We start from the raw sequence: 13720 nt of genomic DNA on the forward strand, positions 1-13720 counted from the left end.
ATGCCTTCCTCCTCCCCAAAGTAAAACTCCAACCCCCCCCCCCTCAGTGATGATTTTCTATTTTTGTATACAGTGCATGTGCCAGTTGTCTTTAATTTTACTGGAAAAATGGGATTTAAATAAAAAAAAAGAATAATATGAAAAGGTGGAATTGCACTTCTGTGCCACAATTTCCCATTCAAGTATGGCATGCATTAAGCATTGTATAAATGTGGAAAATATTGAGACTCTGAGATTTGAATGGTGTTGTACTTTTAAGGGTACCATGCACAGACAAATCTACCCATAAGAAAGTTTTAAATTTGCACAACAATCAAAAAAAGGAAACACAAAACACAGAAAACACACACTTTGCCCTCCGTCTTTAGCAACATTACAGATGCAGAGCTAAGGACCTTCAGTTCTTCTATGGAAGAGAGTAATCAAGCTGAAAAATCCTTCTGCTTCCAGATAGTAATGCCCCTGCGTGGGCAACACTGGCCGTTATGTTGATTTTCATTGAAAGGCTTGAAAAGCCAGCCAATGCTCCCGATGACCCAGACTTATCAACAAGATCTTAGCTTGCATATATAAGAAAATACAAGGAAAAGCTTTGCGAATGTTATAATCCACTCAAAATGTAGGTGGCCATCTCTAAATTTTACTATGAATAATTTTTCAGACAAAAAAAAAAATTACATCAATATAATAAAATAAAATAGGTGGTAAGAAGTTAAGCTTTCAATTGGTCTTAAAATTTGCAAAGACAGTTCTGTCATTATGCGCCCAGCTCCTTCAGACCTTCATAGTACCATATACAATGCAATGTGAAAAGCTTCCAGCTGAGCCTTATTAATGTTGACATCTGAATTTTTTCAGCGTATAATATCTGCTTTAATAAGTGCCATGCACATCATGTGTTATGTTGTATGGCATCTAGGGCACATTAACACAGCCTCTGTTAGCCAACAATTCAGCATCTCTGGGAATGAAAAAAAAATATGCAACAATGCTGAGAAGATTCCAAGCTGTAAAACCAGTAATCTCGGAAGGAAGTCAGGAGTGGAGCTGTCTCCTCATGCCTGGGGTTCAGACTAATAAAAAGAGACTAGATAACTGAAACGGAAGAGGGGAAAAAACAGGAGGGGGGGGGGAAGACTGCTGCAGAGACCTTTAGTTCACAGAATATCATCATGAACCAGTGTCTCCTTCTACATACTACCCCAACGGAACCAAAAGGCAATGACTGGATCAAATTCTAGCCCTTTCACATCATAATATTGGTAAGATCTCATTTTAAACAACTAATTTTTTTGCTTTAGCGTTTGTCTTCATGAGATTATATACAGATGCATCCATTTGACTTCATTTTAATATGCTTTTCTTCAACTGTTGCTGTGTATCACGCATCTAAACTGGCAGACTCAGATACACAATTCTTGCATGTTATTCCTAAAAATAGGTAAAATGATTCAGCTGCTGCAAATAAAACAAGTTCAAAAATATAATATTTGATCTTGTCAACAAGTTTTAGAGCGGTAGCTTGCACGTAATGTTTTGGAGAGGTATAGCTTAAATGAACGTATTCTATATTAAGTTACCTACAGTGACTTAAAATGCAAGTGACATGTAGACGGGGGGGGGGGCACAAAAACATCATGTGACTTGCTCAACTTTATAGAGCAGCCACATCTGCAAGCTGCAGTCAGTCCATACACAGCTGTCCATAATCTTCTCAGATGCACTCAACAGGATTTCATCGCTACTCCATCACTATACAGAGCCACAGACAGTTTTGATTGGGACAAGATCCCCTGGACACTAATGATACTGCATTATACCTTCCCAGGCATCCACTGAAGACTTTCTAAATATAAATATATATAATTTTTTAGGAGAAGTCAACACGGAAATATTCAGCGAACAGTTAAACGAGTTAAAAAACTGGTAAGCTTCAATTCTACTTTTTTTTTGTATTATAGATTTATCTAAAGCTACACAAGGTGTTTCATGAACTGAATGCTGTGTATATGTACTTTTAGTAAAAGATGAACCACTTGCAAGTTAGGTCAACCTCAAAGACTTTTCATATTTTTTTAGTGTCTTGAGTTTAACAAAGACGAGCTTTGTGCCCAATTTGTCCACTTGGCTTGGCTATTATAAAAGAAGTTTCACCCTCAAGGCTGTGTTTTTTTTTTTATTGTTGTTTATATTAGTAATGACGCAGAAGGAGTTAGAAATTAAGAAGATGCTTTGATACCAGAGGCAGCCAAATCGCTAAAACATTTTTTTTTAAAACATGGTGGCTGGTTAACTAGCATATTTTTATAATGCACACATACGTAAGCATCAAACTGCTCACTGCTTTTAGTATTGTTCATTTCTCATTTCATAAATAGCTGGCACAATGACATTGAATATCTCTTATGACCGAGAACTTATAACATTTTGTTTCAGCTTTGGAAAGCATTAAGATGCCATTTTTCAGTTGGATGAAATGGTCGAAGAACGATTCTGACAAGTCCGCTGGGTACCCTGGGTCGGAAGTTGTAACGAAGACTTTGCTAAGGGAGCTGCAATGGCACCTAGGAGAGCGTGAAAGGTTACTGCACGAGATTGAAAACGAGCAGAGGACGCAGAAGACGGGAGCGGATTATAACTGGCTGAGAAACGATTACAGCTTGAAGCCAAGCATCCCCGTTACAGAACAAAAGCAACTGGAAGTTCTGTGCTCTCAGATTCAGCCATGTCACACAGGGACAGTGCTCAGCAGGTATATCACAGGAAAATAAAAATTATTGGTAGAGCAGTGACTCGTAATGCCCAAAAATATACTGCATTCATGAGCTCATTTAGGGAACCTAAACAAAACATGACAGAACTGTATCACCAGTAAACAGATGTCAGCATACATGTTAAAACGAGTGGTTTACAAGACAATTAGTTGAATGTAAATGATTTATCAGGGAAACACTTTTTTTGTATTCTTTGTATAGATTCTTTTTTTAAATTTTAAGCAAACCTAAGGATACAGAGAAGAGTAGAGAGGGTGCATAGGATCAGTTTGGGGTTGCTGTGAATGCATGTGTAGCAATAACGTCTGAAAAATATGTAGGGGGGAGTGTTTATCTGCCAAATATCAAAAATCACAAATTTGAGATTGTAGACTATATCACGACTAAAACAAGTCTGCTTAGCAAGAGGAAGGTGGTGAGGGGACACTGGCCTTTTCTAGGGAAACTGTAATGACAAAATGTAGGCAGTGTCAACACTAGCATGGTTTTAGTGACTCTCGGATTGGCTTTAGGTCTCGTTCACACCTAGGCGTATTGCATATGCGCGTCTGTCGCGCGTTTTTTACCGCGATTCGCGGAAAAAAAAAAGTCACGCGACCGTCGCGCGTTTCCAAAGGCTACTTGGCTGTATCCCAATGGAAACGCGCAACAAAACGGCCCAAAGTAGTACCTGTACCTTTTCAGGCGTGGGCCGTTTTGTAGAGCGTTAGGGACGGGCGGAAATACGCCAAGGTGGGAACGAGACCATTGAATACAATGGGATTTATATTTTTGAGCGTTTTGTAGAGCGTTCGTCGAGCGTAGAACGCGCTACAAAACGTTCAGGTGTGAACGAGCTGTTAGTACCTAGAAAGTTACCGGAACAGGTGTAGAGACTTCAGTGGCTGCATTTCTGTTCTAGATCAGTGATAAGCACTAGGTAATGAAACCAGCAGCAGGATGACAGTCCCAGTTCCTGCAGCTTTAAAAACCAAGTCATCAGTGGAGGATTCCATACGTCTATCCATTTAGATTCCCTTGAATGTAAAATCTGTGAACCTGTGCAACCAGCCTGGTAACAGACCTTCTGAAAAAGTGCACCAAGATTAGCCTATGGCCCTTCTTACCATCTCGCCTTGATTTGTACTGTAACTGCAATGTCTTCCTTATATTGTATAGCGCTGCACCAACTGTTGGTGAGAACATATACATCTCCTGTATAATAATGACAATACTTAACTCAATGCTCTAACAAAAAGTTGTAATGTATTATACATTTAGCATGATAAATTTTTGCATAACAAGTTAAAATTGAGGTGCGAGTGGGCTAATTCCAGGAGACAAGCAAATGCAACTTCAGTGAACCCTTGACATCCAAATGTGTCAGATGTGTGGGAACAATACAACCATAAAAACATATATTTTTATAAGCATGCTACGGAGGAGGAGAGCAGAACATCACTAGCCTTACTGCAGGGAAACTGTTGCAAACATACAAGAAACCTTCACAATAACTTGCAGGTTAGTTCCCTAAATATTAGCCAGATTCGGATAAGATCATGCCATGCTAATACTACACCTGTTGCTAAATATTTAGCCTATGGTCCCTTAAAGTGACACTAAACTCAGGAGTTAAAAATGCATTTTAGTACCTTAACTATTAACAAAAATGTATATTTGTGCATCACTCGGCTGTAGATCCTCAAATCATCTCTAAATTGGTGCTGACACTGTCCTTCCTTCTGGAGGGGGGCTACTTTTGTTCCCCATAGTCCCTGCGTGTTGTAAAGTAAAAACCGCTCCAAGCTCACTCCTGTGATGGACTACAATCTTAACACAAATTAGAAATCTAAACATGAAATTGTAGTCCATCACGGGGAGCAATGGACTACACACATACAACAGAGAGTTAAGTGTTACTTTAAAAGCTTCTATTGGTGCCTTTTATCTGAATGGCTTTAACACTTTGCATGACTGTCTACATCTTTCCAAATGCATGAACATCACTAGAAGCTGCATAAAGTATAAAATAGACTTTGTCTGCCTCCAGGTTTCGAGAAGTTCTGGCAGAAAATGACGTACTGCCTTGGGAAATTGTCTACATATTCAAACAAGTCCTGAAAGATTTCCTGACTTCCATAGAGAGAGAGAGTCAACAGGTGAAGCTGATGGATTTGTGGAACTCAAACTGCCCTGTAAACTTTGCAGTGTCCGGCGATACTAACTCACCCAAAGAGGAAATCCCAACGGTGTCCAGCTATGTCGACAGAAATACACAGAGTTTGTTCCCAAATTTCTCAAACCGAATCTGGAACTTGCCATACTACTATCCTGCCGGTTAAATTGGAAAGCGTTTACTCTTAAGGAATGAAGTGCACTTTCATGCAACAGTGGCTAAAAGGTCACCTCTCACCCTCATATACCATATTACAGCAAAAGGGATCAGACAACTGGCTTCTGATGTTGGAGCCTACGCCAGGCACTGCTCTGCTGCACACATGTGGTTACAAAGAAGATCTGTGTCTTTAAATATGGTCTCTGTATGGTAAAGAGCTGCACGTACATCAGGGATAGACAAATCCTAGGAGGCTGGCAGCCAATACTCCATAAAATATAAAGCTGGTGCCCATCTTTCAAGGTTTTCTCTCGTTGTCTATGGCACTGGCTCCTGATTTCCATAATAAATGTCATCGCCTGATGTACATAGTAGGGATGCACAGATACCGTTTTCGGTATCCGATACTGTGCTTTCGGTACTCGCCGATACCAGTGCTTCTGCTGGTATGGAGCCAGCTTTCTGGGCAATCAGGAAGCGGGACGGCAGGTAATGACATGCTGCCCTGCTTCCTGACTGCCCGGGAAGCTGGCTCAATGTTGTTTGGCTGGGAAGCTGGCTTCCCAGCCAATCAGCATCAAGCTGGCCAAACAGGCCGATCAGGAAGTCGGGCCATTACTCACCAACCAGCTTCCTGATCGTACCGGAAGCCGGCTCCATGCTCCCCTACGGCACGGCCAGTCAGAGGAAATCTTCCTCTGACCGGAAGTTCCGGCATCGGGGAAGGTATCGGAGCATATGGGGCGAGCACTCGCCCAAATACTCTTATCAGCACCGATACTAGTATTGGTGCATCCCTAGTACATAGTATTAGGGCATTTCCCAGGGAAGATGTGGTGCCTGGCCCAGGTATAGATCGATATTGAAACTGATGATCACTCGATCTGAGGACTGCGCTTATGGCAAGCTATCATGAGGGTGAGTGGAGGCATTTGGGACACTGGTGCACAAAAGTACATTCATCCGCTGATTATCCATTTGCTTCCAACTACAAAAGAAAAACAAAATTCCAACTAAGCAGATATTTTTTCAAGTGAATGCAATGTGCATTAAGACTCCTATGCATATTTTATAAGATGCCAGAGGAAATCTTCCTCTGACCAGAAGTTCCGGCATCGGGGAAGGTATCGGAGCATATGGGGCGAGCACTCGCCCAAATACTCTTATCAGCACCGATACTAGTATTGGTGCATCCCTAGTACATAGTATTAGGGCATTTCCCAGGGAAGATGTGGTGCCTGGCCCAGGTATAGATCGATATTGAAACTGATGATCACTCGATCTGAGGACTGCGCTTATGGCAAGCTATCATGAGGGTGAGTGGAGGCATTTGGGACACTGGTGCACAAAAGTACATTCATCCGCTGATTATCCATTTGCTTCCAACTACAAAAGAAAAACAAAATTCCAACTAAGCAGATATTTTTTCAAGTGAATGCAATGTGCATTAAGACTCCTATGCATATTTTATAAGTATACAACCAGAACTTTCAAAGCAATGCTATTTTTAGCCAGTTCCTGTAGCTATTTTTAAAATACCTGATATCCAATGTATGACCCTATAGAGAAACTATTTTTTGTACCAGTAGGTCAGACCAATGTAACGGTGTATAGTCCGTGTCCCTCCATTTGTATGCAACTATAAGATATGTACCTACAACAGATGTATTTAAATAAAAATGATAAAATTGCATGAATGATTAAGCAATGTACCTTAAGAAAAGCAGAAGCTATGCCGATTGCATCACTTCCGGTCAAGTAGCTGTGATGGTCCGGCTGCAGAAGCCTAGCAATAAGCTATTGGAGCGCAATCTGTGCTCCAATAGCTTAGAGTGGAAAGGTAACACTAGGGGTTCTTTGGACCTTTAGTGTCACCTTAAAAAGAGTACCTGTGACTACTAATATGCTATCACATTGTAAGCTATATGATAGCAATTAAGTATAAAAAAAAGTAAATAAAATAAATATAAAAATATATTTTTAAACGTTATTCCCCTGCGAGTGTGCGCACATTAATGCAAACGCGTGTTTTGGGGCGCATACATACACAAACGACGATGACGCTGCATGTTAGGTATCGCCGCGAGCGCCAGAGAACAATAATTCTAGGGCCAATATTTACAGGCATCTCTAGACTGATGACCTGTACGGGCCTTTAAAGCGTCGCCTATAGACAATTTGGGGTACCGTATTTTGATGCCGTTTCACAGACTCACACAATTTTTTTAACTGGGCATGTTGGGTATTTACTTGTCATACCCGCATCGATTATATCTAAAAAAAAAAATGGGAATTATATTGAGTTTTTGGGCACTAAAATTAACGCAAGTGCATTTTTTAACTCAATTTTTGTGTTTGATAAAATCGCTAATGTCGTACAAATTTGCAACTGCCAGCATTTTATTCTACAGTATCTTTGCTTTCTGAAAATATATGATGTTTGGGGGATAAGTAATTTTCAGGCCCAAAATGTGCATTGTGTGTGCATAAAATGAGAAAAAGAGTCCTTGGCAGGGAAAAGGGTTAATAGGATCTAAACACTTAGAGAACTATGGGGTTAAGGCTTTTCCCCATAGTTCTCCTTAGGGTAACGGAAGGACACAAACTAGCTTCCTCCCGTCACCTTAAGCTCAGTATACCGCAAGCTACAGCTTGTGGTATACTGAGACGCCGCAGCTGAAGCGGATCCCGACAATGATGTCCGGATCCGCCCAGCTGCGCGAGTGACAACTGGCTCTGCCTATCTAGAGGCAAAGCCAGCTGTACCCGCCCCCTCCCCCGTCCGTTCCTCCAGTCCGCGCTGGAGGATCGGAGCGGGGAGAGGGGAATCCAGCCCCTCCCCTGTCACGGCAGAGAGCCGTGACAGGATCGAGAGGTGAGCGAACGCCGGTATGTGTACGCTCACCTCCCGATCTACTGAGCCGACCTGTGACGAGTCTCATTGTCACAGGTCGGCTAGAACTATGAGGTGAGTGAAAAGCACTCACCTCATAGTTCTCCTTTAAGGAAATGTTTTCTTTTTCGGGAAAGCATTCTAACAGAAAATGCATGCATGCTGCCATGCCTTAAAAATCTTACACTGCAATTTCCTGTGTCAATGCATTTTTTTTTTAAAGCATTCCTTCTGTACGGGCCACTTCAAGGGTCAATGCACATTTTTGTGCGTTGCTCTGCATAAATCTGTATTGTGAACATTCACACCATGAGTCGGGGTAGTTTGCCCATCGCAGTACCAATACACAAGGTAATTTGCCTTATGTCCTATTATTTCAGTTTACTAAGCTTCAGCGGTGTGCTCAAAAAAGTAGGGCAAGCAGCATTTTTATGCAGCACAGCTAAGGATGAATGAAAATCTAATCATCTCATTGGGACACAAAAATAATTAAAAAGTAAACCATGCAATGTTTTTTTTTTTATTATTACATGCCAGCGGGCACAAATTATAACTTATATTGCTGCTGTGAATGGGCCCCAACTCCTGCAGCACAGGAGTGCCCCACTTCAGGTACAGGACAAAAAAGAACCACAACAAAACTCATGGCTCCGCCCTGCAAGGGTTAACCACTCATTAAAGAAAACTCCAGGCAAAACTTTAATTAACCCTTGCAGTGTCGACTCCCTGCTGCTCCGGTCCCCGAATCCTCTCTCTCCTCCACTGCAGCATTGTAATGTTCCTCAGCATCCTCACATCTCTACACAGTGTATAGAACGTGATGATTTATGGGACCATAGCTGCAGCGGAGGGGGAGAGAGGCTGAAAGGACCGGTCTAAGATCAAGCGAGTACAAACTTTTGTAGCACATAGACAAAAACATGCAGTAAACCCTTGCAATGCAGGGGTAGCCCCACTGCAAGGGTTAATAAACGTTTCACCTTGAGTTCTTCTTTAAAGGAGGAACTTTACTCATATCTTCAAAATAACAACAAAGACGCCTTTAAAAATCATTTGCAATGACAATCTACAAACATAGACAGATAATTGCCGGCTTTGTATTCTGTGCATACCTTATTTCTCTTTTCTTCCCCAGTCTTCTCTCAGTGGCCATTTTTACAAAGGGCAGAAGAATCCATCTTCCTTTACTTCCTGGAACTCTGGCACATGTGACTAGGACATGTAACCGTGCACATCATCTTAGGGGAGGAAAATGCCTTTCCCTGAGATATCCCTGCAATGCTCTGCTGATGTAACCTTCCCAGGATGCAACACTTGGACATGATTACATCATGTGTGCCCAAGGGGACCAGGAAGTGGAAAAATAAATTGTAGGTAAAATAAAAATATGTTTAGGATTTCAAAGCAGCATGCAGAGGTGCCTGCTGATGTAATGTTTAGTCAAAGGGGGTAAAGGTCGACTACGTCTGGTGGTGCAGAGAAAAGCAGTAATACCTTACTCCTTGCTCTGGCAGTCTCCCTCCATTTGTGCAACAAGTCCCACGAAGCCTCTTCCCTAAGGGCACAACCTGCCCAGGGCGCACACTCCACTCCCCCACATACAATGCAGGGTTAATAGCACTATATTGTACGTGAGGGCACTCAGGGAGCACCCAGAGCTTGGAACATCAGGGAGAAAAAGAGCACACCAGAGAGGGGCTAAGGCAAGTAATGCCTCCTCTTGTACCCCCTTGACCTAACGAGCAGTTAACCCTCACCGTGCAGGGAGGAACCTACTACAAGGGTAAGGCTCCGTTCCCACATTAGCGATTTTCCACGCAAACATAAAAAAATAATGCTTACCAATGTGTGTTGTTCACACTAGGGCGGCTTCCACATGGTACGAAAACGCGCGTCCCGCAAAAAAGGCCAAATGCAATTTTCTGGGAAAATGCCACATGTTCCGGCTATAGCAACACGCTATTTAGGATACCGCTGTGTGTGAATGGAGGTGTGAACACAGGCTTAATGACACCAGATAAAGCCCAGAGCAACCATCTCCCAGTGCTCTGGGGGTAAACATCAGCAACTAGCCGTGTAATAGAGTAGCACTGCTGCCTGTCTCCCTTCTCTATTTAATCAAATTATTGTTCTAAAATGCAGTGATAGTCGCAGTAACCGGAGGCATCATCGCCGGCGTTCACCCCCAGTCACTGTGGGGTATATCCGGAGGCATGATTATCGGCGTTCACCCCCCAGTCAGGGCTTGTTTCCACCAGCCTGCACATCTCCCGCAATGTCCCATGCCCGGAGCGCATATATAGTCTCCTTGCATTCTGGACTGTGGCAGTGCCATTAAAAGTCACAGGCACTGCAGACACACACACACACACACACACACCCCTCCCCCGCGCGCAGTACGATAGGCCGCACAGGAACGCATGGTATTAAAATGCCCTGCATTCTAGTGCAGTGGGATCGCAAAAAAAAAAAATCACACATACACTATTTTTTTACTGCAGTAGGGGGGCATGTCGGCAGTGCCATTGACTTGAATGGCATTGCTACGCTCCCTGCCACCCCAGAATTCAAGGAGACTTTATATATGCGATCCCCTGCGCTCTGGGCAGGGGGCATTGCGGTAAACGTGCGGGCTGCTGGAAACGAACGCTGACTGTGGGGTGTATCCAGAGGCATTAGGAGAGGATTTGGGAAGGGATACACATCATCACGTTACTAATGTCAGTGGTGCTGTATCCTATTTAATAAACGAATACAAGAATCCTTATCCTGGTGTCAGCTTTGTGAATTGATCCTGTTGACTGCAATACCCACCCCAGGGCCTATACAGGTCCCCAAACATATCTACCATATTACAAGTACATATGAAGCAAATGTAGTGACAGGCCCTAGGCCTCAATGTGTGCGTGCATATAGCCGTCCTCATGTGCAAGGCCAGCCCGGGGTCCCCAGGTACTCCATCTTCCACCTGAGCCTCACGTACCCCATGGCCCTCTGACAGCTGTCCTGCTCCTCATCTTCCCCGGGCTCAGGCGCACGTTTCGGCTCCTCACAGGTGCCCAGTAACTTGACCCCGGACACCTCCTTGCCGATGGTAAACCAATCGGCGATCTGCTCCACTGTCAGCTTCTTCAGCATGGCTGCCGCTTCCCGTCCCTCCCGCACGGAGCTCAAATCGCAACAGCAGCAGAGGAGGAAACCCTGCCACGTGACCAGCCCTCTGGCGCAAACTCCCCGGGGCTGCCCGCAAACCAGGAGTGGGCGGAGTATGCTGACAGCACGGCGCACGTGTAGGGTCCCTCTGAGAAGGTACTGGCGGGAATTGCAGGTTCCGCAGCAGCTGAGAATTGATTGGTGGAGGAAGAGGGGGGCGGGGCCTGGGGTTTAACTGCAGAAATCTGCCATTAAAAAATGAATAGGATGATGCCATTGCAGACTTGATGCTGAAATTGCCAGTTGCCTGGCTGCCACTGTCTGCAACACTTTGCTGACCGAGAACCAGCATGTAGAAAACGAAAGAAAATGTCTTATATTTGCTTTTTCTGGTCAGTGGTTCAGATAGTATTGAAGTTGAGGCATCTGCAAGACCGTAAACTAAATAGCGTTTATTAAAATGGACTGCGATATAACCCTATGGCGCAGGATGTAAATTGATGTGCAACCGTTTATATTTGGGTTTGCTCAAATTCGTTGGACCAAATGCATTAAGATTGCATCAGGTGTAAGTTTGGCCTGATGTACATGGATATAAACACATATCTGGCTACAAAGTGATTACATGGGCCTGTTCTTCCTCCATCACAAAATGAAAGGAATACATGGACTGGTTCCTTGTCACAAAATGGAGATATAACATGGGTCCATTGTTCCTCAAGTACAAGATGGATGGATTACATGGGTCCGTTCTTGGTCTATCACAAGATGGAGGGATTACATGGGTCCATTGTTCCTCAAGTACAAGATGGAGGGATTACATGGGTCCATTGTTCCTCAAGTACAAGATGGAGGGATTACATGGTTCCATTCCTTGTCTACCACAAGATGGATGGGTTACATGGGTCCATTGTTCCTCAAGTACAAGACGGAGGGATTACATGGGTCCGCTCTTACGCTATCACAAGATGGAGGGATTACATGGGTCCGTTCTTGGTCTATCACAAGATGGAGGGATTACATGGGTCTGCTCTTACGCTATCACAGGATGGAGGGGTTACATGGGTCCGTTCTTACGCTATCACAAGATGGAGGGATTACATGGGTCTGTTCTTATGCTATCACAAGATGGAGGGATTACATGGGTCCATTTGTACGCTATCACAAGATGGAGGGGTTACATGGGTTCGTTCTTACGCTATCACAAGATGGAGGGGTTACATGGGTCCGCTCTTACGCTATCACAAGATGGAGGGATTACATGGGCCCGTTCTTGGTCTATCACAAGATTGAGGGATTACATGGGTCCGTTCTTACGCTATCACAAGATGGAGAAAAAAAACTGAATTGAACAGACATCCATTTCTGATCTGATATAGTAGGGGATCAGTCTATGGATCCCCAGCTGAGATGGAATTGAGGGGCCCAAAACTGATAAAAGCCTGGAACTGTTTCCATAGCAATCTCCGTTATCCTGAAGATTTTAGATTATGGTTACTAGAAACAACAGCAGCACTTTTTTATTGTTTTGAAAAATCTGCCACATATCCTAGAAGAACCTCGGTGCATTGTTGTTTGTTTTTATTCTTTCAGTCTGGGAACAAAGGCACTTTATAAATCCTCAGTCTCCTCTTCCAAATTGTATTCTGTAAATTGTCTTCTTTATAATACCACTAAAATGATGTAAATAATGTAAAATACTTGACACACCTAGCCGATGCACTAACATGCGGTGCACTGTGCTGCCAAAAGATGGTGCACCATTTTTAGGCCATGCATGTTAGTTCACTGAGCTGAAACGCATGTCCTTTGACAAGGTGTATTGTGGTGTCATTTAGAGTCAATAGCGCTGCATCTCATCGATGCATGTACAAGTGATGCCTGTGTTGTGGAAATTGCTATGCCACTAAGTTCCATCTAATGGCCATAACGCAGTGCGAATCTAAAACGCAAACATTCGCAGAACTGTTCACTCTGGAAACGTTCCATAAATACACCCCTTTTGTTACGTACAAGGATGCCTTGCCACAGGTTGGTCTCATGGATTACATTGCTCTTATGCATGTGATAAATAATGTTGTAGGCTGGGATCATTAACACAGTGTGTCATAAACATAGAATATGTCTGATACAGTGCAGATGCTTTGGCAACAAATCCTCTGTTAAAAAATAAAATAAAAGGTGCTCTGAGAAGATGTCTTGTGCCATGCTGGCAGGGTGATAGGGATTTCCTAATAATGTTACTGGGGTCACACCATGTTTTTTTTGTCTTATGTAATGTCCTATTTTCCCACTAGGGGGAGACATCATAACATTGCTTCTACCTGTAACAATATGTAGGCCAGATGCAGTCCTGTGATAACTCAGGCTCATTCACATTGGGCTCAGCCAGTGCATGCGTGAACATTTTTGCACAATTTTATGTGTTTTTTGGTGCATTTACAAGGATCCCAATCAATGAAAATGAATTGAAAATGCAATGTGACACATGGATGTTAACAGGTCATACTAAATACATCAGTTTCTTTTTTATTATTATTATATTATTATTAATAATAATAATTGTATTACTAATATTATTATTAT

The 13720-nt window shown here is 43.0% G+C and overlaps 2 protein-coding genes across 2 annotated transcripts in view; one reads left to right on the forward strand and one right to left on the reverse strand.

Annotated features, from left to right (window-relative positions):
* TDRD9 (tudor domain containing 9) overlaps positions 1–11119 on the reverse strand; it is a 119727-nt gene extending 108608 nt beyond the window's left edge. The window contains exon 1 of the mRNA XM_018556116.1: positions 10965–11119. Within this exon, the coding sequence (XP_018411618.1) occupies positions 10965–11119 (155 nt within the window). The remainder of the gene's footprint in view (positions 1–10964) is intronic.
* Positions 999–5267, forward strand: RD3L (retinal degeneration 3-like). Its single transcript, XM_018556269.1, has 3 exons — positions 999–1262; positions 2437–2752; positions 4804–5267. Exons 2-3 carry the CDS (start codon positions 2454–2456, stop codon positions 5093–5095), a joined length of 591 nt encoding a protein of 196 aa, XP_018411771.1. The 5' UTR covers positions 999–1262; positions 2437–2453; the 3' UTR covers positions 5096–5267.
* Positions 11120–13720: the final 2601 nt, after the last annotated feature.

Source organism: Nanorana parkeri, unplaced genomic scaffold, assembly GCF_000935625.1.
Source record: "Nanorana parkeri isolate BGI_ZX_2015 unplaced genomic scaffold, ASM93562v1 scaffold12, whole genome shotgun sequence".
Classification (NCBI taxonomy): domain Eukaryota; kingdom Metazoa; phylum Chordata; class Amphibia; order Anura; family Dicroglossidae; genus Nanorana; species Nanorana parkeri.